Source organism: Branchiostoma belcheri, unplaced genomic scaffold, assembly GCF_001625305.1.
Source record: "Branchiostoma belcheri isolate BF01 breed outbred unplaced genomic scaffold, Haploidv18h27 scaffold3, whole genome shotgun sequence".
Taxonomy (NCBI): domain Eukaryota; kingdom Metazoa; phylum Chordata; class Leptocardii; order Amphioxiformes; family Branchiostomatidae; genus Branchiostoma; species Branchiostoma belcheri.
In genome coordinates, this window is record NW_017803909.1 from 991086 (window position 1) to 1018859 (window position 27774).

Below are 27774 nucleotides of genomic sequence, written 5' to 3' on the forward strand. Positions count from 1 at the left end.
AAAGAATGCAGTGTACATGTATTCAGATGGCCGCCGTGTAACGTTACGTACTAGCGAGCGCGCACGACAATACCGCCAGAGTAGAGTAGGTTATCCTAACCCTTTAGATAGCGCAAAGAAAACAAAAACGACAGATTTGCATTAAAGAAAGTTTATTTTCCATAGCCTGGGCTAAGCCACGATCTATAACCTATGGCTTCTCCACGGGCGCTGGGGACGAGCGTGGTATTAACCGTTGCCTAATTATAATGTCTGCACAGTAGGTCTGGCGTTGACGCTTGGGATTTTGTTGAAATATATAAAACTTCACGGAGAATTGTCGCCTATGGCTTCTTGTTTTTATTTCTGAATAAAGTGATAAACTTTGTCAGGTCCTTTTGGATGAGAAAGGGAACACATCATAGAAATGTTTGATACTTTTTTGTAGTGTGCTTATTTTGTATGGATAATAATGTCACGTAATTTTTTTATTCATAACTCATGTTTGTAATATGTCTTTTGTTTTGTATTTTCAGGGCACTCACAAATGATACGTTTGCAAAGTAAGTATAACAAGTCTTCATCATTATTATAACAAGTATGTTTGTGCAGAATGTCATGTATGGTATTATGCAGTTTTTAATTCATAATTCCATGTAAATAACAAAAATCAGAACACAGGGCATTACATATAGTCGAAAAGCAAAATATAAGTTAGTTAGGATGGAAGTATATGTGTATAGTGCAGTGTAAAAATTACTTAACTACTTTTGAAGAAGATTGAATTTTTTCTCTGTGTGCGTAAAACCCTAGTCTCTTACACCCATGCACACACTTAATTTTTTGCATGTTATTAATGTGAGTGTCTAATGAACCGTAGAAAATGAGATCAAGCCTCATATATTGCATTATTAATCGGAGATGACGATGATGATTGCATTACTTGGAAGATTGAATTGATATGTACTAACCATTATTCTGTCCCTTGACAGGCATATGAGAAATGTGATCCTAACCTTTGCTGGAGATGAAAGATGTGAGGTAGGGGACTCTTTTAATTTTCAATGCTTTGAATTTGTTCCCAGCTTAATGTGAGATGTTTTGTAGATGCTTTTATTTGTCATCCAGATAACACTGTATGATAGCATTGAGTTGTAAAGCCAGGGGATGTTTCTTGTTCAGTTTTTTATTTTATTTTTTTTTAAAGAATTGTTGTGTTGCCTTACCATTTTCTACTCTGCTGTACAGAGAATTGTGCTGCCTTGACAATTTTCTTGTCAATTTGCTGCTTGCATGCCAATTTGAGCTTTCATGAATAAAGAATGGTTCAAACAAACAAATACACAAGCAAACAAATACACAAACAAACAAACATCCATCCCTGAACATGTTGACATGTTTGTGCAGGTGCATTGCATGATCCTGCCTGTGCGTGAGGGGAAGGACGGCTGGTTCCACATCTTCTGCCCCGGCTCCAGCACCTGTAATGACGAGGGGGAAGTCTTCTCAGCCGTGGTGGACAGACTGATGAACTGCCTCTGTAACAAACGGAAAAAGTTCCTGACTTCCCTGATGAAGGAGGAGATGCGGGGACCCAGTCTGCTGCTGGCACTGCGTGGGGACAAGACACTGATCAAGGTACAGCGTCTTATTGTCGTACCTTTCCTTACGGCTTGGCTGTGATTGTTGTAGGTTGTTGAACAAGCGTAGAAATTTCAAGTAGGCTTTCACAGAACCAATCACCAACCAGGATCTAAGACAGCCTTTTCCATAACAAGACAGCTCAATGTCACAGGCACGGGACATGTGCATGTGTTGTTGTAAGAATGCCGTTACTTTGCGACCATTGATGTCTGTTACTAAATTGTCAGACAGGCTTATACACAATACGTTGTATCTGTAATCCAAGAAAGGTCATCATTAAGTGTCATGATCAGAAGTCTGCATGGAGAAAAGTACAGCTTATACCTGGAAAGGATGCAATAAGGAAACTATCCATTGGTACAAATTACTATGTAGGGTAAGAGTGTGGCAGCTGTACTTGTGGTACCCAGTGTATAGGTGATACATGGGTCAGTGGACTCCTGCTGTTATTATGTAACATCTGGTAATTACCACTTTCCCCAGCCAGCCTTGAAAGACACGAGGCAAGCACTGATGTCAGCACTCATGTAACAGAAAGTCACGAATGAAACAACAGAACTCCACACAAACTTTACCCTTACATTTTTTCCTGCAGAATAACTCAAATCTATGAATAGATATCAATCAATTTTAGTGGGTACAAGGCCTTGGCCAAAGGAGCAATTAAGAGAAATTTTATGTATTGCAAGATCCCCCTCCTAGCTCCCTCTGAAGTACAGGTTCCAAATCTATAAATCTTACCATAGTGATTGAAGAAGATATTAAGGCAGCTCCGCTGTGGTCGTAAAGGCCATTCTGAGTCCTGTAATGAGGTAGAGAGAAAGCAGATGTGACTAAAACTTTCTTGAAAAAGTTGCCATGGCTTAACCCGTAGTTTGTGCCCCCCTCCCCCTCAGGTGCTCTGTTTGATCCTGGAGATGAACATAGTCATAGACAACGACCTGAAGCTTCAGCTGATCGCCACGCTGGAGAGCACGGATTACGGACAGATGATGTACAGCATCCTGTGCCAGAAGCAGTCTCAGCTACGGGAGTTGCAGAAGGAAGGAGGGCCCACCTGCCTGACCATGCCATCCAAGTCTACGGTACAAAACACTCCTATATGCTGTATCCTACTAAAAGCATACATTAACATCTTTACATAAGTGCACTGGTGATCCCACAGAAAAAAAATTGGGTGCACAGCTTCAATATGGGTGCACTAAGGTGCTCATGCAGCCAGTATTTGGAGCCCTGATGTTGATGTTGAAGCATTGTTGTTTCCCCAGGATGCAGACCTGGTGCGTATCCTGAGCTCCGGATCCTTCGGGAACCTGGTGAGCCTGAGCCTGGCCTTCACCCAGGTGACCAGTACGTGTGCAGAACATCTCATTAAGCTGCCCACCCTCACGTACCTCAACCTATGGTCCACTCAGGTCAGAACAACACCTCTTGTGTGTTTATTTGTTTGTTTTGCAAAGTATCTGGTAAACCACTTTTAGGCAAGTGAGGAAATAGACATTAGAGCCTGCATGGAATTCGAAACAGAACCTTAAGATTCTAAGTCAACAACCCTAAGGAATTTGAACCCAGAACCTTTAAAGTCTAACTTAACAACCCTAACCACAAGACCACTTACCACCTGGTTTAGATTGTCAAGAACTAACTAGAAGTCTACAATAGTGAGAAACATGAGAACACATTCTTTAAGTTTGTGGTGGCATGTTTTTATGTAGGACTCACATTGTGAACATATGTCTGACAGTAAGTACTGTGTTTTTTCCCAGTTTGGAGATGCCGGTCTGATCCTGCTCTCTGAACACCTCCACAAGCTGCAGGTGCTGAACCTGTGTGAGACACCGGTCACTGACAAGGGGCTGGAGTCCATCAAAGGTCAGACTAGAAATCATTGGATGACACACACATGTATTCTAGTGGTTATTGATCTTACTTTTCAGGGCTTCTTTCTGCATACCTGCATACAAACATTGAAACTTACCTGCACCACACAAATTTTGGAAGCATGGATCATACTAAAGCTGTTCATAAGCCATCGTCATTATTTCTTCAGAAATACCTACACAGCTCCAATTTTGCCTGCACTAACCTGTATATATGCAGGTTGTATTTTGAGCCCTGCTTCTGCATCACATATAAGGGGGTTGAGACACATTTGCCTGTGTTACACAATCTCTAGTTGTCAGGGTCTGGGTGAGCAGTATGGACGTCATAAGAACTTGTTTTATCTTATTCATGATAATGATGTATGGATTTGATAAGACACACCAGGGGTCTGCAGAGGAGGACAAATTTAGAAAGAGTTTACCTTGACCTTAAAATGGGCAAGTCTGGAGCTGTCCTTAGCTGAACCCAGCTGTCACAGTGAGCCAGCAGTCACTGCTGATTTGTGTTTCCTGTGACCTTGGCATGTTACTGTGGTCACTGTACACTACCCGCAGCATTACTGGGGATACCTGGCCGTGATTAGAAGCAGATTCCTGTTGGTGTGTAGAGATGTCGAACTCAGCTGATCCAACAAAACATATGGGATACTTTCAGTAGGAAAGCTTCTGTCAGAAGTAAAATTGATGCATGCATATGATACTGATAACTAGACTGAGACATTGCTGCACTGAAATGGTTTAAGTGGGGTGTTCAGAAACAAGGACAGTTGTTTATACTCGTACAGTGGAACAATCATGCTAATGGGTGTCTGTTGTTGTTTCAGCAATGAAGAGTTTGCAGCATCTGAACCTGAACAGCACCAAGCTCAGCCCTGACACCTATGAGCTGCTGAAGGTAAACAAACCTCTCACTTTCAAGCCTGTCTGATATGTTGTTACTTGTATGTGTATAGGCATTGTGAGTACTTTAATTAAAGATCTATGTTGAAGAATTTTGGCACTGCTGCTGCTTATAGCATCTAATTTCTGCTACAGGAGAATTTGCCTGGACTGCGGTCCATGGACATCAGATATACAGATGCCTGGTGAGAAGGGGCCATCCACCAAACCAAGTGGAGGTTGTTTTTAAAGGTGTGGCCAGATTTTGGCCTGCCGCCGTGGTGACGAGATGTTGGAAAAGTCAAACCCCACAGAAGGAACATGGACTGTTGGTGTGGTCTACTAAGTGTCTGACTGCAGTCTCCCTTGCAGATCTTTGTTTGAGATGTAGCGAACCTCCAAATCCTCTTGCCATTTCTATAAAATACTGGACTGTACCTTTGTGACTGGAAAAAGCAAGCCCTACTATGGGGCAGTATTTCTGAATACAGATCTATATGGTTCCAGAGAATTTACTTTGACAGATATTGTTCTACCTGTATTCACTGGTATGTCCAGTGTCTATTAAATTGGAAGCAGATGGAGGAAGAGTTGTTATCAGACATGTCATTGCTGGCCAATGTTCAAGTCAATCGGTATTATCTCTTACTAGACTAGATAGTCTTCTCCATGTTTCACTATGGACAAGTCACAGAACTCCTTTCAGTGTTAATTGACACGTACTACTGGTACACTCTGTAGCAGTGACACAACGGAGGAACCTATTCGCTATCAGATCGTTGCAATGTATCCGCTGATGTATGTGGCGTATGTACATCTACAGTGTTAAACTCCAGATGAAGCTACCTGTACCAATGCCAAACCTACTTGTTGTTTGATAGGTGGAAACCATGTGTTGTGTACCTGTATTAGCTAGGACCAGAACAACATGGAGTGATACAGGATGTAGTAGTCTAGACTTCTGTTCAGTTTTTTCCTCAGATGTTGCCTTGTACAGGATCCTCCAGTTCTGTTTGGACATTGTTGATGACCTAACAACTAAAACAGACCTGTAGTTGCCTTGTTAGAATTGACCATGTTTGGTCTGTATTGGTTGCAATGCATATTTCCCCTTTGCTGCAAAAGATTGAGTTCCAACAACACTGGTACACCTCAGATTGCATTGAAGGAAATGCTGACAGTACTAGTATAATAAATATACTGGTTTGCAGTTTTCATAAGAACAAACATGATTATGTGGTAATCTGTATTTCTAGTACTGAGGATTGGCATATATTGAACAAGAGACACAACAACTTCAGACATTGGCATTACAATCATTGGAACTATTCTCCTCACAAAATTGCAGGGGAAAATTGAAGTATGAACACGATCAAGGGAGAAATACAACAAAGTGTGCTTCTGTGCCTGATCTACCGTCACCCTATGTGGTCATATCTCCTGGCAACTACAGGCCACTGCAGGGTCCCACCCACCAACTGTGGGTGCAGAATACTGGCCTACCTTTTGTTCATGTGTCAAACTGTTGCATCTAAATGATTCTAACCGGCAGTGAAATAATTTGTATAGAAAATCTATGGGACAGTGCATCCCCAAAGGTAGTGAATTACTATTTATTTATTCTCAAGAGAAGACTGTAGCGTAAATGACTGTAACTTAGGCAGTTTTGAATAGGAGCCTAGATGGAAGAGACACACACTAGAACATTGTTGCCTAGTTACAGAAATATGACTTTATCTTTGTATACTAATACATGATAGTGATTAGATGAAGAGGCTTGTTGGCTGGAGAAGTTGATACGGCATGAAGTCTCCTCCTACATGATGTGAAGATAATGTGACTTAACTTTGAATACTGTCCGAGAAGTTTTATTACCGTCTGTGAGATATTAATTTAAACAAGACTGGTGTGTGAATGTTTTTTGAAGGAGATAAATCTTCTAATATAAAAATGTAACGTTCCTAAAGTACTGGAAGTTATGTCGGCATGTTTCTCAGTTGTGATATTGTTTTTTTTTTGTTCTCCATGTCTGTAGAAAAGTGATCGTGAGACGGGTCCGTAGTACTTTATAGATGTATACAGTTGGGCAATGTCTGTGTATGAATGCCCAATGCACCAGAAATGTATATGTGACAGTCATCTTTCTGTGTTTAACTCTCACTTGTATCAACAGAAACTCACTCCACCATTGCACAGTGGCTCGACCTTTAATGTGAATAATGATGGATGATTGTAGAATTGGAGATGTAATTTATTTGTGATTTTTTTGTGCTGTCATATACAGGATACAGCATCTGTGGAGCTTTTTTCAACATGTTCAATTGCTGGTAAGAATTTTCTCGCCATGTTGCACTGTTTTGCTTATCAGGCTATTCTATCTTAATAGTTACCTGGTGATGGAGGATTGTAAAAACATTGACCTTAGAAGCAAATTTAAATGATTTGTACAATGAAAATGAGAAACACAAGATTAAGGGATCTACAATTTTTAAAAAATCACAAGTTTGAATCAGATGTTAAAATCATTGTCCCCCCAAAAAATCATCCAGTCCTCCCCCACCAGACTTTTGGAATGGAATAGTCCTTTCATTAGGCCACTTGTGGGTGCTCCAGCCTAGTGTTGGTAGTGGTCCCTCCTATGTGCAGTTGTGCCGTACCATGAAAGCTAGCTCCATGCATGGATTATATAGGGGACAATAACCACAGGTTGTTTCTGTTCTTCATCATGAAGTGCTAAGAGACCTCTTGCTTTTGAGGAAATTATTTCGCGTCTCAAGCAGGTCGTTAAGAAGACCTTTTTCGGTGACCTAAAGGCGTCCGCTGAATGGTTATTTTGATCAGAATCAGTTTTGTTTGGATCCAAGTAAAGTGTGCCAAATGTTTTTGCAGTCATTTGAAATCTATATACCGGTAATGGAAAAAGTTTGCCTGGCCATTCAGTATGGTTTGTAAGCTAAGAATTGTTTTGTTGCTTTGTTGAACATTCCTGAATCGGCTGTTTAATTTCATAAGCTTTGCAATAATGATGTTATGAAGCAGTATGTGTCACAAGATGGATGGAGTTACGTTCAACGTTTTGCACAGCAGCTAAGAATATCTAAGAAGGTAGTGTTGCAAGTTGCTGTGAAGGAGTTCATCACTTTTCTTGCACATGGACTTAGTATTGGAAACATCCTGATCTATGCTTCACAATACCCATGTTGAATGCTGCTGTGCAAAACATTTTTCAACACAAAATCTCATTCATTTATGTATTGAATCAAGGACATTATGTCTGAAAAAGTGCTTATGAATGAGACAAATGGACATAATTTACATGACCAGCTTGAAGAATCTATAACAATTCAGGAAGGACTTGAAGTTGACCTGCAATGTATTTTAACAAGTCACCTGCAAGCAAGCTGGTTAGCAGTGTAAAGGATTGTCCCCTTGACTTGTCATACTCTGTTGTGCAATCTTACAAATGAAGACTGTGTGGGAATTTACTGACTAAGATTTACTTTTGAATTGTGCAGGCGTTCTTCCTACATTGAGATGGCAACTGGACCTGTGGCATGTATTATTCCTGGTCAGACATCTTCCAACTTAAACTTAAAATGTCCCACTCTTACAGAAACATTACCACTGTCACTACAGAAATCTCTATTCTGAACTTTACTAAAACATGTCTACAATTCTTTTTATAAAGACCACTATTTTCCATTATAGTGATGATCACTTGTGTCCTCATTGCCCAATGTCATCTATCTCTTCACTGTGATGTTTTCCATAACAAACAAAAACCTTCAAAGAAGTCTAACCAGGAAAGAACACCACCATACCAGTGTCCTGTCAATCTTTGAATCAACTGAAGTCAGTGTGTACAGGAAAGCAATGATATTTTGGAAGGATTTGTATCATTTTGGTAAGATGGTGAAGTCATGTTGCTTTTGTTCGTAAAGGATGAGAACAGTGCAGTTTTCCACCTCATGCTAGCTTTCATGTAAGTGTTTATCAATGACCTAATAAATACAAACATCCAAATGATGAGGCATGTTGTCAAGTGTTTTTCCCTTGCCTAGAAACCTTTCAGTGAAAGGCATTACTGGGCATTCTCCCCATAGGGTTTATAACTTACACCCATGTAATGTGCAGTATGCAATTGCAAGGAAGATCACCCATCTTGCAGTGGTTTAAAATGATCCTAATCTAAAAGAAATTCATGGATCTAAAATCTCTTAAATATTATCACACTTTGGCCAAGATCTCCCCCCTCACTGCAAGTACAATGTATAAACAATCTATTCACCTTTTTGACTCATACATAACAGAAGTGTATGAAAGATGATACAATAGGACAAAATCGACCAGTTAGCAGCCAGTGCTATCTCTGAAAACATGAACAAGCCATAATTGAACAACATAATTTTGCACACTGGATCATCTTTAATTATAAATAGGATAAAATATGATAGACAACATTGATACTCCCTAGCCCAGTGTTCAGCTGCGGTGTGCTTCCCAATGGCTGACATCGAACAATAGTTGATCAACAATGCAATAATAACGTGTGAAATTATAGGAAATATTCTAAAATTTCACAAAAAACCTGTTAGACATAAAACAGCAAACAGACCATGTCCATTTGATATTGTGACATGAACACAATCGTGTATTATCACACAAACTCATCTGACATAAATATTCACCTGAAATCAGTCCTTTTCATACAGAATACAGCATCTCAAAAGACAATTGTGCACACTTCCATATTAGGTGGGCTTCTGGTCAAGCAAGGAGGCCAATAGAAGTGGAAGACATATCAGATTCAGATACTGAATGAACAGATTTATCCACCCAGGTATGATTTCTAGCGTGTACTAAGCCTATTGGCAAGTAAAGTCCTTGTTAGCCACATGTGCTTTTATCGTTGACTTTGATGTCAATCGTCAACAACTGGCAGTGCTCGGTATCGTCAGCGACTTTCTGCCCCGTGGTGTCAGGAGTTTATAAGATAGATCTATATTTACAGGCGAACATGATCCAAACGGCACAGGCCTGCTCTGGGTAGGTAAACACACGGACGCGGACAGCCAGGCGAACGTGATCCCCTCGACAACTCACGATCTCCTCACAGACAGGCGACCTATAAACGGAAATAAACACAATGGACTAACGTCAGCGGAGTGCGGATATTTGTTTTTACTCGGCGACCAATATAGCAGCTATTCCTCACGTTACATGGGAACGAGAAAAGTTTGCGACCACTCAAGCAGACCCAGTCAGTGAAACATAAATAGGTTGGACTTGACTTTGTATATGTTAGCTCCTGGTGCAGTATGTGAAGTTTACGATACCAAGAATCGGTGCTCTCCAATTACCAGTTGACATCACGATTACCGTCAGCAGACCAGCTGTCACAATTTATAAAGCCCCAGGGTTAGGCTGCAGGGAAAGGGTTAATCCATCAGCACTCTTTGGTGCAAGATGTAACGTACAGCACTGTTAGACAAAATCACCCGAGCAAACCTGAGACATCCAGCGAAAGCTCTCCGAGCATTTCTGTGCAGGAACTGGATAGGGAAGCCCTTGAAAGTGTGTCCATCTGGGACAGCTCTGCGGATGGCCTGCTGGAACTCCTCATTACCTGATATTTGCCCTGGATGGTGGAGAAAAGCATACCTGCGTCATACAGAGCATATGCTATAAGTTTGATCCTAACAAGTTAGTTTCAAGTTTCATAAGGGGTAAAGAATAAGAAAGTGCTTGTAGGAGGAATATACTGCCAAGTGGGTGTAACTGCAGAGGAGGGAATGACATCAAAGAGAAGAATCCTTTTTTCTTCCATCTTTCATTGAAGCAGTCAATTTGTTTGCATTACTGACTTTATGGTCCTACCTTGACACTTAATTCTGCCCATACACAACTCAAACTCTAGGCTTTTTAATACCAAAATCTAATATTATAGTAATAAGGACAAATATCCTTGCTGTTCTGTTGCATGGAAACACAACAACACATCAGCCTTGGGCCCTCCAGGATGTCAGGAAGCTAATTACTGTCTCAATTACTAGTTTCCAAAGCTCTTGCAAAGGACAGGAAGGCTCAGAGAATTTATTTTGGACAACAATGGCACTGCTTAATTAAATATGATGCCTGGACTGAACTTCTCTGCAGGCAATGTGCTGATTGACAATCTGGTGTGGAAGCCCTCCGGCTACCTCCCTCTGCTTTTCTCCATTTCTTCTGTAATTATTTTTGATTGGTGCACAGGTAGAACGTGTTGTATTTCAGCCTGTCTTTGTGGAAAGGTGCATGTGCAGAATGCACCAAAGGCTACATATGCTAGCTGCGCAAGACAAGACCTTGGAGATATACACCATATGGTACAACTTACAACATATTTGTAAGACCTTAGGAGACACTTGTAAGAGCCAATACTGAGGCCTACCATTGGTAAGAACATATTGATACTTCAATGCCCTTGGTCCAATATGTAGGAATGGCAGGACATGTCAAGCGTACCATACTAAAGGTCAGCAAGATATGAACGTGTCTACGTTCAAATGTTGGACGGTCATGTCCCGGATCAGAGCCCAGAACGTGGGCAGTAATTTTATTCTGGCCAAGCCTCGTGGCCTTAGACATACACATTTGTACAAAGAGAGTATGCAGCAACGATTAAGACCCTCCTCCAACCACATGCGTCATGATGGACTGAAGGCAGATGACATTAAAGAACTAATCATCAAGATCAGCAGGCACACTTCTCTGATGTGTATAAGTCATTTCCTGACTTATTTCCATATCAAAGGACCTCCCAATGTTCTTCTTACCTTTATGGTTTTACATAACTCTAGCTTTCCGTGAAGGACTTGCTGTCTGTAAGTCTGGTTAGATATGTGATCTCTTTCAGTTCATTTACGAATGATTTTGAGCATTGTCATTTGTTGCTACTTTATTCTTGGTTTGTGTATCAATTTGTGAGTTAATTGATTCTATATGTTTGAAACTTCATTTTTATTGCTTAAATGGAATCCTACCAGACTGAAATCTTAAGAGGAGATACTTCTCATGGCCTCAATGAAAAGCAAGTCATGAATAGACAAAGGTTGAAACCAAAGTTACCTGTGGTCCTCTCCTGCTCATATGCTGCTAGGGCAGGTGTGAGAAGGTAGCTGAGCTCATTGTCCCACACTGTCGTTAACCCAAGGTCCTGGGAACAAAACAGAACAGGGCTGTGTCATGGGGCATCTCAGCAATGTAGAATACCTATATCTCCAATGGTTATAGTGAAAAATATGAAACAATATCCCAGCACATGATATTTACATGTCCACACTCACTCACCTTCCTGTGTTCAGTAACAAGTACCCTGAGTTCCAGCTCCAAATCTGCACTCAGTAACCCGGGATCAAACAATGATGCACACAGAGGGGGGAACACAGGGCCCAGAGGCTGTCAGAGAAAACAGATATCCTCTTTAGCAGTCTTTCCTTTAAATCTCATGTTTTAAAAATATTTATACACATGCCAGTGGTAGCATTTCCCATCCAGATGTGGTAAGAATAGGAAGTCAGCTATGGCTTGCAACACAAGTGGTAGATAGATACTCACCAGTGTTCCCTCCCCACATACAGACTTTATGGCCTCTTCACTCATGGCCTTCCACCGAGACTCATCCGTAAAGTTAAAGTGACAAACCTCAACTGTGTCTGTTGGCTGGAATGTAATAAAACAGAGAAATACTGAAATACAAATATCAACAACAATCAAAAATTGCACAATAAACCAGTAATACCACAAGTTTGTGTTTGAAATTAAGAGCTCATGTCACTTGAAGATTTTTTTTTTAATCAATCAAAATTTTCATCAGACATCATTTATGGCACTAGGTACGATGTCCAGGCTGTAAACTATCTCTTTTAGTACAATGGTAAGTCTCACCTGTGAGTTAGCATAGAAGACTTGGTGGTTGAAGACGCACCCTACTGATCTGTAGGGGTACTGCGGTCTGGGCTGTTCCACTGTTGGCGGATCATCAGGGTTGATGGGCTGATGACTGTATCTGGACAGAACATTGGCATGGATGGTAAGTAATATAGAAACCTTCATTAATTAAACCTCTTCCTTCGCCTACCCCCTTTTCGACTTCCTGTCCCTTGTACACTGTAGTACAGTTCTTGCAAGCCCTCACAATCTTGCTACATGAGCAAACCATCTCAGCTTGTGTTTCCTTACAGTACAGTGGTCAGTAGATTGTCATGTGGTCCAATCTTACTATACGACTGCTTTTGAGACATACAAAGTTGATGTTACTGTGGTCATTCTCCAAAGGCATGAAATCTGAGTCAGTTGGAAACGTTTTGTGAAGACCACTGTGTCTCCCCACAGCAGTATAATCTAAGACCAGATACTACTAGACACAGAAGAGTTACCTGTGTCCTGTCAGGCTCTCCCAGAAGGTGGCCTCCCCGTCCATCCCCAGGGTCAGGACCCAGGTGTGTGCCGTGTTGTTCGTCTTCGTGCCCACACAAACATACGCGTCAAGTCCAAACCCCAGCAGCAGACTGCACAGCAGCACCGAGTGGTCTTCACAATCCTGCAGAAAATGTCAGTTTTAAAGGTCAATAGTATAACATTACATGTACAGGCAAACCTGTCTATAGTGAACACTCAAGACACACTACTTGGTAACACCAGACAAGTGGCCATGGTAGAAAGGGTTGCTAATGCTTTTGTCAATGCTTCAATCATTAAAATTAAAATCATAAGAGAGCAGCGCATTCCTCACTTCTTGTACTAACTACAATGTAACATAAAGGTAAAATCATTACATACTCCTTTGTTTCTGCAGAGAAAGGCATGCATGGTGCACCACTGCTCAGCCCTCGGCCCACCTCCTACAGTAGAGGCCTTCTCATAGGTCAGCAGGCTGATAAACCGTGCTGCCTGTCTCGGGGTGTCCAATAGCCTGCCAGCTTGTAGTGGTCGAACAAAGGAGCAAACTGGTCTGTTGGTCGCATTTTCATCCTATTGGAGCAAACAGCACATCAGTCAGCTATTAGTATTAGGGTGATATTATGGAAAAGGTTTACTTTCAGATGAACATTAGAGAAAACAGGACTAAAGACCTAGTACAGACACTTCAAACTGCAATTTCATACATATACTGTATATGTCTGACTGGGATGACATGATCACATGAATACTACATATGATCAAATTAGCTAAAACCTATTGCCTTCCATTTGAAACTTGATGGAGATAATGGTGACACATTTTCAAGTTGAAAGTTATGAAATAGGGGTAGTTATAGGAATATCTGTATCTTTATCTGTATAGCCAATATAAAGCCCTTAGGCACAACACACCAACTTTACAGGCACCCGGTGCAGTAGCAGCTGGCTACATAAAACCAAATGACTTGTTACACCTAAGAATACATGTATAACTTAAGGCTGGAATAATATCTATGACGTCTTGAACTAAAGGAACAGCTGCATGAACCTGAGCAAATATCTTGACCAGCCTGCTACTGTTGGTGCCTCTGATCTGTAGGAACTCCCGCCACCACTGTTTGGCGTAGACCAGGAACAGCCTCTCCCGCTCCGCCCGCCGGCTCTGCTCCAGGTTCAGCTGTGTTGTGATGACGTCAGGTGCCAAGGTCTGGACAGGGTGGGGTAAAATCTCCAACCGTACATCTAAAACACCAACTGGTACCTTGGACTCTGTTCCTGGAGACAAAAAATAACATTCTGTATTAGTTGTCTATGTATATCATCATACCCATATATGACTTTGACAAAATAGTCCATTTCTGACTGACGTTAATGGTAGTAGTACTCATTTTTCCACTAAATTCAAAATCTCAAAAAAGTACCAAGAATCCAAGATAGAGCACATTTTTTTCAAACAAAGTACACTGTATGTTACTCTTGTAGCAGATCCCAAACTGATGAATAAATCAATGCTAGAGAAACCAGCAGCCTTACCTACACCCATCAGTTCCACAGCAGTGTTGATGTACCCATCCTGGGCACCGAGTACATGTCTCCACTCCAGGTAGTGTGATGTGAGCAGGGCTGTGTCCCCGGCCACGTCTGTTTTAATCAGCACCATGTGCACAGGGTCACAGATGGACAGGAGGGACGTACTGTCTGCCATCTGAGCTGCTTCTCCTGCAGGTGTGATGGACACCTGTCAATCTGTATGTCAGCCTTATTGACATTTTGGAAAGAATCGCTCCCACACTGTCTTAATTCTATTTTATCTATTGGCTGAGAAGGGCACAAGGCCAGGTAAGAGTTGCATGTGACTATTGCAAAAGAATAGCCCTCCTGACAAGAACAATACAGATTGTGGAGTATGAACATAAACAATTTGAGTAATATGCATATGCACAATTGTATCTATAGTGCATGTACACATGTATCCACAGTGTCTTTAATATCAGCAAGACTATGGTATCTAGAGTGAGAGTGTTGTTACCTTCTACCAAAGGAATTAAGCCCCCTTGATTCTGCCAATTACCAGTAATTTCATAATCACGTGATCTGAATTATGTACTGGTTGACATCCTGGTATATGGCTGGGAGCCGTTCATTTTTGTACCCCTTTTTGGCAGTGGAGAAGGTGCCCATATATACAGTAGCCACTGTCAAGATGACAACAGCTATATTGCACATGCAAGATGACGGGTAGCGAGTGCAAGGAGCCCTGTTACAAAATGGATAGCAGCTAGGTTACCTGATCCTTTATTGTGCAGTTCTAACAGGAACCCCTCCTGTATGTCAGGATCACAGGCACAGGGGACAGGCTTGGACCTGAAGCGCTGACCCCGGAACAGCACATGGAGGGTGAAGGTGGGGCCCACCTGGCCGGGGAGGGGCTCCGGCTCCTGCAGGTGCTCCAGGAATGCCTTCCCACCTTTCACCTGGAGGTACAGGTGTCTACGGGTGGGGTCAATGGCAGCTGGATAGACAATACATACCATTAGAACAACTGTCAAGCTTTAGTGCAATGGCTTATCATTTTTCATAACGGCTGCAATCAAACTCTAGTGTACAAAACAATAATGATACTAAAATAAGTTAAAACTTTTCTTCCGACACAAAAAATTGTTCTCATCTACCTAGCACTAGTAGAACTTTCGACCAGTTACTCCATAACAGATAATACATGAAGCTGATCACCTTTTTTTGCAGGTGTGCTTGTCTTTATTCTGTCCTCCTTGTCCACGAAGTGTGTGGCAGGTTTGGTCGGTCTGCTGACGTCGCGTGACGGCTCCTCCTCAAAGCTCATCTCGCTCAGGATCTCATCGATGATCCCGCGCTGACGGAGAGACTCCAGGACCTGCTCCTCGCCCACCGCCCCGCCCCCGCGCTCAGACACACGCGACTCCTCCATGGTCTCTGACACAGCATCTCGGATGCGGGAGTGGACATCCATCTATGATCCAATCAAGGTCCTTATGTATCAAGGATGTAACTTACTATTGTACGCCTTCTTTTATCAACCAAACCATACACTACCTGCATGGGGGGGGGGGGGTTGTGATTACGAATTACTCAAAATTTTTGCTGCCAGTTACAAATTACGTTAAAGGTAGGCTGCCTTTGGACTACGTCGTAGACTAAAATTAGTAAAGAGGCCTGATTACGGCTTACGAAAAAAAAGCATGCAGGCCCCCTACAAAGGCAAATCTGTAAAATATTATATGCATGCAGTATTCTACATCATGATTTGTGACAAATTATGATTCATGAATAGTAACTACTTGCTCAGTACATAGAAAAGCTCTTCTCAACTTACATCACATACGACACGAGTTACTCAATATCTTCATTTCACAACAATCCAGCATCCTATATATATATATAATTTGGTCATTTGTGTATATAAAATTTTTGTTCCCCTCCCCCCCCCCCCCAACAACACAACAAAAACAAAGTGATTCGACAGAAATTACCTGGGTTAACTTATTATGGATGATCTGCCTGAGTTCTGATATCTTCTCCGGCGGTAGAGCCATTGTCTACACGTTTGTAACACTCCGCTATCTGAACATACAAACCAGATCCTAAACAGACGATCTTTCACCAAAGTTTGAAAATGGCGGAAACCCCAAGTTGACAACTGAATCCTGGGAGGTCAAAGTTCACCCTCCGGCGAACGTGGCAAGAAACGTGAAGACATTCCAAGACGGTGTTTTGGACTTTCCTTACAATCCATAAAGGTGTGAAAACTGCTGTCAATGAACATATTACAACTTCTAGTTTGTTAGATTTAATAGATTTGTCGAGATCCGTACAAAATGGCCTTTGTTTTGTTGTCAACAGTGACTGTGTATGATATGGTGGGAGGGGGGCGACTGACAATTTTTATTATGACATGAGACTGATTTTGATTTGTGGGATAACTTATCAATTGATACAGTGTGGAAGCTGGAGTAAATAATTGTGTGTAAAACGATTATCCATCTTGTAGTAGTTTGCTTCACATCACCATATTATTCTTTTCCTGTCTGAAACTTTTTAAATGTTTATGGAAAGTTTTTTCTCTGTTTCTCTTTCAGAGTTGGAAACATGTCTCTCTGACTCTAAGGACTGGAAAAAAAATTATGGATATTACAAGTTTCAACATGGATGTGACCAGTTCATCCAAAATACAAACATAGAATTTATAAACACCATGTACAGCTGTCCAACTGTACAGTTTTCAACAGAACATTTGACAGTCCCAGATCTTCTGGACTAGAATTCAAGAATCCGTAGCCATACGTCATATAAGACAGCCAAAAATATTGAGATCATAGAAAACTGTTGATAACATCCCAGTGCCTGGCAAAATGGGTAAAGGTACTAGAACCACTGTGACCAGACCTGGAGTCAGTAGGCACTCCAGTCTGAGGGAAGTGCTTGTTGAATGTGCCAAGACCTTCGGACTGGTGCTGTTCTATTACTGCTTCTCCATCTCTATAACATTCTACAACAAAGCTGTGCTAAAGGTAAGTTTTTTACTTGTTCACTTGGGTCTGCCTATATACAGGAATACACAAAAAGGAGGGTAAAATCTACTGGAATACCATTTAAAAACTGTGTCGAAATACAGCTCCTTGATCAAAGCATACCGGGTATGTGTATTCCAATAGATTTCACCCTCCTTGATGTGTATTCCTGTGTATTTCGATGAATAGGTGGAGAGTGTTCACACAATTATATTACATAGGAAGCCAGACTTTTGTATTGTTATTGATATCAAGACTAGCAGGTAGATTTCACCCTCCTTTATGTGTATTCTGGTGAATATTACTGTATATAACTGTGTTCACACAATTATAATGTAGGAAGCCATACCTTTGTATTGTTATTGATATCAAGACTTGCAGGTTGTTGGAGAAAAACAATTCTTTCAGGTCATTGACCCTGCTGCTGTGTTTTGATTTCCAGGGCTTCCACTACCCCCTCTCCATGACGATGTGCCATTTTGCGACCAACTTTGTGACAGCAGGGGTAGTGAGGAAGGTAATGCAGGTATACACTGGGGAGAAACGTGTCACACTGAGCTGGAAACAGTACATTCACAGAGTAGGGCTGACAGGTAGGCTAACTATGAGTATGACATTTGTTTTTTCTTTAAATCTCTTTTTCTACATTTTCAAAGAGCTTGAAGTTTTCATGTCATTACATTACATTACCTCACTATGGACTGCAGAATCTGTAAACTGCTCCTTTCCTATTTTGTCAATGCAGGTCTTGCAAGTTCCATGGACATTGGGTTGTCCAACTGGAGTTTCCTGTATATAACTGTGTCTTTGTAAGTACAGCCAGTACTAGTTTTGATCTGATCCTACCTTTGACAAGTTGTCTTTAATGATAAATTCATTCTGTGTAACTCATTCCAGCCAATATTTTAACTTTCAAAATTTTCTTTTTTTCATTTGTCTCATATTAGTATGTTTTCTATTTCTTTCCAGGTACACCATGTCAAAGTCAACCTGTATCATCTTTATACTGGGGTTTGCTATTCTTTTTAAGCTTGAAAAGCCGGTAAGTATAGATGGTGATCAAACCATTACAGCTCATGTTTATGAAACATGTGTTAGACTCGTCTAATCGTCCTCCAGCTGACAACACAGAATTACTAGTTTGCCTATCATTATCTGTGAATCATATATGATATAATTTAAGTCATAGTCATAATCTTGATAGTAGTAGCAATAGTAGTACATGTAGTAGTAATATTATACATGTACTGCTAAAATGTAATCTGTGATTCAACTTTTATGTTCCAGAGATGTTCATTAGTGATAGTGATTCTGTTGATAGCAGCTGGTCTGTTCATGTTCACCTACAAATCCACACACTTCAACCTGGAGGGTTTCATCCTGGTCATGACAGCGTCTGTTCTTGGGGGTCTGAGATGGACCCTCACACAGATACTCACACAGAAGCAGGAAATAGGTAACTACATGTACAGCAATCACCATAATGGAAACAATTGTTCATACTTGTTGCAAGCCAAATGTGTATTTAATTGTAAGATTAAGATATGTTTAAAAAGCAAAATACAATGACTTAAATGCTAAATTCCATATAGTATAATATGGAAATACATGGAACATTAATGAAAGTATGTCTATGACTTTTTAGACAACACTGCAACACAGTAAACAGGCACTATTGCCTTCTGAAAACCTTAACCTGTGACAGTTTCTTATGTGCCTTTCTTGCTACTTCTACATTTTCCTTGTTATTGTACAGGTCTCCACAACCCTATAGATGTGATCTATCATCTGACTCCAGTCATGATGGTGGGGCTGTTTCCTCTCATGGTCTACAATGAAGGTAAACATATCTATAGTCAAGAGTGATGTGGACAGGTTTCTTCATGCTTTGGTCAGTAGGAAAAGTTGAAGCACATTTGGCCATAATGACTGGGTAACCCTTAGGCCATTTTGATTTTATGATATGAATCACATCGTCTGGGAACCCCAAAACTGATGCGAGTGTGCAAGTAAAAAATAGTTTGACCCCAAAAAAGTTACCTTCATTATTGAATCTATGTTTTTTTTGAAAGGGTAAAAATTTATGTGCACATGTCATCCATATAATGAAATGAACATGGCCTTAGTACAGATGTTCTTGTAGTAAGAAACTAAGTACATTTTTCGGTATTTCTGTCTCAGGACTGCCTATCTCCCTAGAGGAGCAGCTGTTCAGATATCACAGTTTACACATTGTGATGCTGACAGTGGGGAAGATCATGCTGGGAGCCACGCTAGCCTTCATGCTGGGCATGTCAGAGTTTCTCCTCCTACATCATACCTCCAGCCTCACACTGTCTGTGTCAGGGATATTCAAGGTACCTTACACACAAATACTGTGTCTATGTCTTCATGTTGTTGTAGTTCTGGACAACTTCTAAATACCAGGTTTTTATGTATTATACTCATCATTTCAATTTTGTCAGGAGTCTATAAAACAGTGCATGTAATAACATTTCTGATGAAATTTTATGGAAATGGAATGCCCAGACAAATTAAGTCTAATTTAGAGAAAAATTGGGTCTTCTGCAAGCCCAGTGTCTATCAAAAAAGTATAATGCACTTTTTGTTCCCTGCTAAGAAACGTTCGACAAAGGCATTATTATGAACATATTTTGTCATTTTTCAGGAAATCTGGACATTGTTGATTGATCACTTCTTGAATGGTACAGAGATGGCACCTGTGAACATCATTGGCTGTATCATCTGTATAGCAGGGATCACCCTACATGTGGTTTTGAAGGCAACACACTCAAAAGGTGAGAAAATATGATTTTCACCAGACATGATGTTAGGGAGGGCATCTCATTACTTCAACAGAGGTAACTTGGTAAGGAGGTTGTATCTGGATTCTTGATTGGGTAAGTATTATGGCTTACTGTATTGCAGCCCCACCTAGTGGGCTGATGTTGCATTACAGCTCCTCTGGTCAAACCAGGGATTCCTATAGTACTTCATCATGTAATTTCAATGTAAAAAAAACAAGCAAATTTGGCCCCCAAGGTTTGGATTTGACATATCATATTGCTGACTTATTGTAGCAGTGGTTAAGGTAAAGGTTACTTGACAAGTAAACAAAATCATAACTCAAAGCTTAGGAAATACAAAATGAGATGGTTTTTAGCCCTATATTTTCCCTGTTCATCTACAAAGCATGTTCTACACCAGGTTCTACAAACAAGATGTGGGTCACTTCCTCATGCCTGTTTGTGCAACATCTCCTGGGATCACACTATGGCAAAAAAACTATATACAGTCCTGGCACCATTTCAACCTTGTGTTTACCAAAACTCTTCCTGTTTTTACATTTCAGGTGGTCTTTAGACCTCACAGTTCTTACTTCAGAAAAGAAAGCCTTAAAAGTCCTCTGTATAAGATTCAAACACCATCTTTTGTGAAAAGAATATTAGACAATGTCCAAATAGCCCAGTGTTTTTCACATTGAAAATAATGTAGAGATCATTGAGCTTTATGTATTGGGGGCAGGTTTGTTTACACTACAGTCTGTAAAAACAGGGTCCCACAAAGCTGACATGTTTGTCTTGCCTGTAGGGTTGATACTCGCACTGATGCTGGCACATGCCTCCATCTTCATAGGGGCTTTGTGTTGGTGGACCACTGACAGCGCTCAGCAGGGGTTGGTCTCAAACATCACTTCAGCCAATCACTGCCAAAATAACCAAATCTCTAACCATTCATTGTAGCTGATGGAAATGTCTATAGAAACAATGTCTGTGGTCTGGTATTTCTCTTTGTCAGAAAAGCTACATTGTACTCCATTGGTACTTTGAAGATGAAGCACCAGGGAAGTTTCTGACTTAAAACACAGACCAGTCACAGACCAAACTTGTCCACCCTCCCCATGATGTACAATTGCAGACTGGCTGCCAGTTGTTTTAATGATTACTAGTAGTTCAGATGAGATGGACCAAGTCCTTGGATGGACAGACATGGTGTCTGAGTAAATCCCCTTTCCTAGTCCTAGTTACTTCGTTTTCCATGCAATGGTAAAAAAAACAGTACCAGTACATTGAAAAAATCATTGAAGTATGCTGAGGAGAAATGGTCTACCAGGTGAAAAGTGGAATGTAACTGCAACATTCCACTTAGTACTTGTACTTCTTTGCTGAGTTTGAAATGTTTTTAAAATAGTCCAGCTCTACCACAATCTATCAAATTATCAGTTTTGTGAAATCCATGAACTTGTGACTTTCCATCTTGCTACTATGAATAAAGTGTGATTCCAAAAAGTGGACAACTTTTGAAAGAATCAGCAATGACCTCTAGCTTTGATACATGCCAATAACCTGATTTCTTAGTAAAGATTGCTCCTTTTTGATGTGGTTGCAATCAAAGTTTGGCAGCTTGAAGAATACATTTGAGATAAAAGGCAAAATTCTGCCTGCAATAGTGTAAGCCATGCTGGTAATAACAAAGTGATATTTTAACCTTTTAAAACATTACCAGATATGTGACTTTTAAGTAGCACACTGAAGGTTGATCAGGTTTTGTGGGGACAACACCTCAAGGGATGTTGGTCTTTAGTTTAGGATGAAAAGACACTGAACAAATATGTTTTCCCAAATATGAAAGGTAACACTCACTGTTTTTACAGTGATTTGTATAGATGTTAAACAGTTTCTCACCCTTCACCAATGGCTACAGTATATGACTACTTGTGCCTTTATTTTATCCTGAAAGCTCAGTTTGGTCTGCAGGTCAGTTCTCATTGAGGTAATAAGGAGTATGGTAAGGTTTTCATCATAAAGTAGCATATTCACTGATTTTTTTTATCTTGCACCTGCACCTTCTAGAGAATACAAAGCCTTCTGAAGAGACCAGGCAGAACCCTAACAGTCTGGAGATGCTGATCATCAATGGAGATGCCAACCCTGGATCAGATGAAGAGGAAGAAGAGGAGGTTATCTACGCACACAGATAGTGATCAGCCAACAGCTCTCTTGTGCCATTCTGGCCAGCAGAGACAAACTGGACACACTTGCTGCTCTGCTGCTGCATCAATCATCAACTAGGGACAGTTTAGCAATATTCAAGGGAAGAATGATGAGGTTATGAGACTCTGCCCTATTACATCAGCCTGCATGGAGAAAGGAAAGAGAGAAGAAAGACTTGTAAGAATGACTTGAAATTCCAAAGAAGTGCAATGATAACAGTGGAGCTGCCTTGGTCTGACATAATTAATGGTGCTACATTCCATGTATGTTTCACAACAAACACAACACATCCTGTTCTTTCCATACTTTTACTAATGGAAAACGAGAGAACGTATGAATGCGGTGGTCTGTGAGGGGCATGAAAGATAAAGCCCAGTCCATCAAAACTGTTTGAAATTTGTGCTGAAACTTGTGAGAAAATTGCCAGGACACATTGCCTCAGTTTTTATCCCATGTACTTAGTAGTCTACCCCAAAATTGGCAGTCACACCCAGTACATAAACACAGTAACAACTCTATATGACCAAAGATGTGTAAAACATAATACTGCCCCCTCCACTTCTATGTCTCCACTATCTTACTATCAGCCCATGCGTGTTGAATGTCAATTGTCCAGTAAAGAACTGTGGCAATGTATTGAAGTTGGAATTTACAGTGAAAAATGGTATGGAAATGCCACAGAAATGCCCTGCTTTATAGAAAAGTGAGGACATTGTTTTCTACACTGCTAAATGATGTATTGAGCTGATTTTGGAATGACCTTCGCCAGTGAAACACATGAGTTTGATGTATCGCTTATCAAGGAGCTTCAAATTCTCTCCTTGCTATTATAGAGTAGAACTCATAAAGTGGATTATATGATTGAAGTCACTGTGAGATTTTTTTACATGTTTAACTGTTGGCTTGTTTCTGGTTACATTCACTTATGTTTTCTCACAGATATTCTTCCTAATACAGTGAATACAAATAGCCATGACATACTTTCATTGTTCTGAAACATGGACCACTCTTTTGCAATGAAGATATGATGATGCACAAACTGACAAATATTTCATCAATCTCTCATTTTAATTGGATTCTTTTAGACCATGACAGGGCTTTCAAAATTCCAAGGAGATATGCCAATTCATCACAGCTTAATGGTACAGTCAGAATGTGCAGTGCATACATAGAGAAAATACAGTACAATGTAGTAGTGATTATACCGTGAGAGTAATTATCTGTGCCATTTATCATTTTAAGTACAAAGTTATTATGTTTACAAACCCAGCTCTCGGTGATAAACAAGGTGAAAATTGTATGAAATACAACTTTGATAATGGGGAGTGTTTTGTGCATACAAATGTTACTACATGTTTAATGTTCCATAAAATTGTTCAATGAATGAAAATTATATGAAATACAACTTTGATAAGGGAAGTGTTATGTGCATACAAATGTTACTATAATGTTCCATAGATTTGTTCAATCATTGATGCTACATGTATGTACTGTATATATCAAAAGTGTTAGATTTATTTGTATATAATAATTAATGGAAAATAAAGTATTGGCATTGAAATTCTTTCTATTTGAATTATGATGGTCAGCTCAGTTAGTCTTGCAGAATTTCCTTGGTGCTGGAAAATTACCCAGGAATCTTATTTCATACCTCATTGGCTGCTGATTGCTGAGTGACATCACATCTCAACCCACTCACTCACTCATCCTCCTCCTGCTCACATCTATGGCGAGAAGATCACTCCTTTTCTTGTAAGGATTAATCAAACTGCTGAGAAATTGTTCTTGAGGGGATTGTACTAGGAGAGGGGTGAGTTAGAGGGGAGAGAGGGCCTTGAAAGGTGGTACATCTATCTGCAAAGCAGTTTCAGCCAAGTGTTTAGCCTGGTGACTACATCTACACTATGACCCGTTTTTCATGTGATAATTTTCGTCCTATTCAAGGAGGTTATAGGGCTATAACCTTTCAACATCATAACATTTCAACATCGACGATTTTGACTTCTTCAACACCTGTACAGACAAAATGAGAAGTCACCCAGATACTAAAACAAGTGACAGAAGAAATAGGAGTACATGCTCATTGTAACTGTCACAGGAATAGTATCTTTATTTCATACTTCGCCTCGTCGTTTTGGCTGCACATTTTAGCTCACCTGTATCATAAACGATGGACATACCCAAGTACATGTACATGTATTATGCCAACAAGTGACCTCAACAGTGTAAGGACGAGGTTCAAGTTCATATATTTCCTGCATTTTTCACTAGACGCCCAACTTCATAACCTGTGAGCCCAGTTTGAGAACTCAAAACCGCGCTAAACTCCTTCACACGGGAGTAAAGTTTTCATCCCTCTTCCAATAACCAGCAGGTCACGTCTGTGCTCTCCTTCATCCGTCATTTTCACCGTTAATCCTCGTAGCCATGGTAACCAGATGTGCGTCAGTTGTACTGGGATGATGTCTCTATCCTCGGTTTTCCAGTCTGACAGTAAATATGAAGTCGTGCCAAGCAAACTTTGTGGCTGAAAATTACGATGATTTTTATTGCCTATGTCTTATGTGCATCAGAGAAATGCAATGATATGGGTAACAAACTTCTCCTGACACTTCAATGGTACAAAGCACACACACAGTCTCTCCGCGCAGTCTAGCTCAAGAGTGTCAACGTTCGAAATAAAATTGACAGAAAAATGTCAACTGTAGAAAACTTGCGACACACTTTTGAGATACGAGTTCACCCCACTTGCGACCATTGCAGCGATGCACTGCCTAGTCGACCAGAGTTGATAAAAACACACCACTGACTTTATCTTGATCTTATCGTGTCTACTGCTTTTTAGTATGCACAACATGTTGTGTCTGCTAAGCGCATAATGCGCCCAGAAAGCCCATAATGTGCTTACTAGAATTTCAAGTCCACAAGGATGTCCGGATGATAGATAACTTTGTGTTTCAGTCAGCTAGACTGTGCAACAAAGCTGATTCAGAACAATGGGTTTGGTCAAAGAGGTTATAGGGGGTGGTGGGTAGTGGGTACTACTAGTATGTTGATAGGTCCAACGTTCCAAGCCCCCTATAATGTTTATACAATAAGATTATCTATTTTTCTGTGTTTTGCACCTATTTTGGCAACAGTACCATCCCTTTCATCATAAATGGACAGGAACCTCACATCTTCTTAGAGATTACTAAAGATGAATTTCTTGGTTAAAAATAGTATCTGCAAGAGGAAAGACTTGGAAACCAAAATATTATCATTCCCTGAGAAACAAATCGTGCTATCACAATGTTGTTACCCAACTCCGGTCAGTATGTCTTTTATCACTAGCACACAATGAACAGTAACCTACAACCTTCAGTCGTTACTGGAGGTACTAGAGTAAAGAAGAATCTGTCACATCAAATCAAGCTTGTCTCAGGAAAAGGTTTAGAACGTCTCTATTTAGTCGAGAAAAGGGGTCAAGATCTTTCGTGGGGTACTTGCTTGTTCTATTCCCCGCTAAGTTCAATGTCAGACGTCTTATTCAGAACTTCTATTTTCCGTGGATACTTGAGTGGGGTCCAAAGTTGCTATGCCACTTGAGCCTTTCTGTTCTCATGATTCTATTCATCAGTTTCTCACACGGAGGCGGTCTGGGTAAATCTCCTGTGATGAAATGCAGTCAGCCAGAAAACCGTTTGATTGATGGTTGGACCGGTTCCAACTTACGTTATGAAGAAGTAACTTGGGAGGCAGACCCAAACACAGCGGAGTCAAGGTCTGTTATTTAGGATCGGAATCAGAACAAGGTTTTGTATCTTTTAAGTCACAGGTAATGAAGAATATATCCATTTCAGAGTCTGGTTGACGATCGATCACAGCAATAATGCAAAAGGGACGCAATGAGTCGTTCATCTTCCATATTCCTTGTGTATTTTCTCCATACCCGGCACCCTTGGTGTGTTTTCCCCACCTCTAATACCATGATCAAGTTTGTTCTTTTCTCCTCTGAGAATGGCTAGATACCGCCGTCTCGGCCCATTGGCGAGAGAAAAAGCCCCTGGCTACACACAGCTACAGTATCTGACCTTGTAACACGAGACCACAGCAGAACTGGGCGCCAAAATTCTGAAGGCGTCGGCATTTCTGTACACGGATTACAGAGACAACAACGTGATGGTTGACTGGCGCGGAAAGACACGTATCAGCCGTGGTGGTTGGCCGGGGTTCATGTTATCGCCTGGCTGACTCAGTCGAAGTTCAAAACACAAAATAAGTCGGCAACCATCCAAGGCAAATTTCATCTCTATTTGCGAACATTTTGTGCCTTTTTTTTCTCGCCTGCATCAATCTACGTAAACTATCGGTAGCAGAGTAGTACATGTTTTGTGGGCACAGCACTTGGGCTTGTTTATCCAAAGGAGTTCACACTCTTGAAAGGTGTGAAGAAACTGTCAATCTTAATTGATTCACACGCAGGGAAAGTTTATTTAGCACTGAAGAGCTGCCTATCTAACAGCAGGGGGTTACTTGACATTCTGATCTACAGTAATTAATTGGTGCCAAATGGAGTGACACCGATCTAATCAGATCTTTTATCTTAGAATAATAAACAATATACTTCATTTGAAATTTCACAGGACATTTTCCCATCAATTATAGATGGAACGTCAAGTTCGGGTTCTATCCGTAGTAGACCTGTCACGGTCTATGTGCGTAACGATCCATCCCCAGTGCCTAATTTGAACGCCAGGGTAAGGAGAATAGTGGGTACGTTTCAGACTTACAGCGCAACCCTTTAGTCGCGCGCTGTTGGGTGCTAATAGCAAACTGTATCTTGCATGATATTTCTTTAGCGTTCAATCTAACTTCCCATCACTTCCACCTAAATCTCCACCATCACCCGCATCATTTGCCATAGATTCTAACGTTCGCAATAAATATTGACAGGTAGAGGACGTTTTCCGTGTGTTGAGGCAAGGAGCTTCTATCGGTATTGGTTGAGGCAAGACGTTATTCCCCGAGGTGTCACAATTTGATCGCTTAATTCGGTTGCCATGGCAACAATGACCATGCCCCTATAGCGATTTCGTCATTACCCGCTCCGGATGACATCGGCAGGCGCCCAGTCAGCGGAAGTGTCTGCCGGGGAGGATACAGAAGTGGGGGTAAACCTCACAGTTTGGGTGTACTTCTAGTTCATGTTCACGTCGTCGCGGATTACACCTTATAGCCATATCGCCTGAAACTTCGGAAAGCTGAGAACTATCACTGCTTTCATAGCTCTATTTCAACTGTAAACTTGGCACTTTGCGGCTGTCAAGGGACCCATGAGGATCATCCGATCCTGAATCAACACCAAGTCGAAGATGATTTGTCAGTTCGAGTCCTATTGAAGGTTAGGAGATCTTAGGAATAACAG

The 27774-nt window shown here is 40.8% G+C and overlaps 3 protein-coding genes across 6 annotated transcripts in view; 2 read left to right on the top strand and 1 right to left on the bottom strand.

Annotated features, from left to right (window-relative positions):
- Positions 1-6630, top strand: part of LOC109473734 (C-Maf-inducing protein-like) — a 25443-nt gene extending 18813 nt beyond the window's left edge. For both annotated transcript variants that reach the window (XM_019773728.1, XM_019773729.1), the window contains exons 14-20: positions 972-1020; positions 1387-1617; positions 2520-2708; positions 2892-3038; positions 3390-3495; positions 4331-4401; positions 4542-6630. In XM_019773728.1, coding sequence (XP_019629287.1) covers positions 972-1020; positions 1387-1617; positions 2520-2708; positions 2892-3038; positions 3390-3495; positions 4331-4401; positions 4542-4595 — 847 coding nt within the window. In that variant the 3' untranslated portion in view covers positions 4596-6630. The remainder of the gene's footprint in view (positions 1-971; positions 1021-1386; positions 1618-2519; positions 2709-2891; positions 3039-3389; positions 3496-4330; positions 4402-4541) is intronic.
- A 261-nt stretch (positions 6631-6891) lies between these two features.
- LOC109473735 (centrosomal protein of 76 kDa-like) lies at positions 6892-16514 on the bottom strand. Of its 2 annotated transcripts, none has more exons than XM_019773731.1 (13): positions 16336-16514; positions 15560-15815; positions 15114-15335; positions 14360-14545; positions 13875-14101; positions 13206-13397; positions 12803-12966; positions 12312-12432; positions 11982-12086; positions 11715-11822; positions 11493-11580; positions 9894-10023; positions 6892-9510 (listed from the first exon to the last, which is right to left on the bottom strand). In XM_019773731.1, the coding sequence occupies exons 1-13, from the start codon at positions 16396-16398 to the stop codon at positions 9372-9374; spliced, it is 2001 nt and encodes a 666-aa protein (XP_019629290.1). In that variant the 5' UTR covers positions 16399-16514; the 3' UTR covers positions 6892-9371. The 2 variants fall into 2 exon arrangements, with proteins under 2 accessions (XP_019629290.1, XP_019629289.1); XM_019773730.1 differs by having other exon boundaries at positions 15114-15338.
- A 478-nt stretch (positions 16515-16992) lies between these two features.
- LOC109473817 (solute carrier family 35 member C2-like) lies at positions 16993-24523 on the top strand. 2 transcript variants are annotated; one of them, XM_019773898.1, is made up of 10 exons: positions 17215-17373; positions 17816-17966; positions 18119-18182; positions 18343-18415; positions 18661-18829; positions 19130-19213; positions 19555-19730; positions 20042-20171; positions 20965-21049; positions 22227-24523. In XM_019773898.1, exons 1-10 carry the CDS (start codon positions 17215-17217, stop codon positions 22243-22245), a joined length of 1110 nt encoding a protein of 369 aa, XP_019629457.1. In that variant the 3' UTR covers positions 22246-24523. The 2 variants fall into 2 exon arrangements, with proteins under 2 accessions (XP_019629456.1, XP_019629457.1); XM_019773897.1 differs by lacking the exon at positions 20965-21049 and having other exon boundaries at positions 16993-17373; positions 22227-24520.
- The last annotated feature ends 3251 nt before the right edge of the window (positions 24524-27774 follow it).

Coding starts and splice junctions, on each gene's coding strand:
- LOC109473735 (XM_019773730.1), bottom strand. CDS start 16,398: ATGGCTCTACCGCCGGAGAAGATATCAGAACTCAGGCAGATCATCCAT. Junction 12,967..13,205: donor TTCTCTGCAGAAACAAAGGA/GTATGTAATGAT, acceptor CATTTTCTGCAG/GATTGTGAAGACCACTCGGT. Junction 9,511..9,893: donor GCTTTCGCTGGATGTCTCAG/GTTTGCTCGGGT, acceptor TTCCGTTTATAG/GTCGCCTGTCTGTGAGGAGA.
- LOC109473817 (XM_019773897.1), top strand. CDS start 17,215: ATGGGTAAAGGTACTAGAACCACTGTGACCAGACCTGGAGTCAGTAGG. Junction 18,183..18,342: donor CTGTATATAACTGTGTCTTT/GTAAGTACAGCC, acceptor ATTTCTTTCCAG/GTACACCATGTCAAAGTCAA. Junction 20,172..22,226: donor GAAGGCAACACACTCAAAAG/GTGAGAAAATAT, acceptor TGCACCTTCTAG/AGAATACAAAGCCTTCTGAA.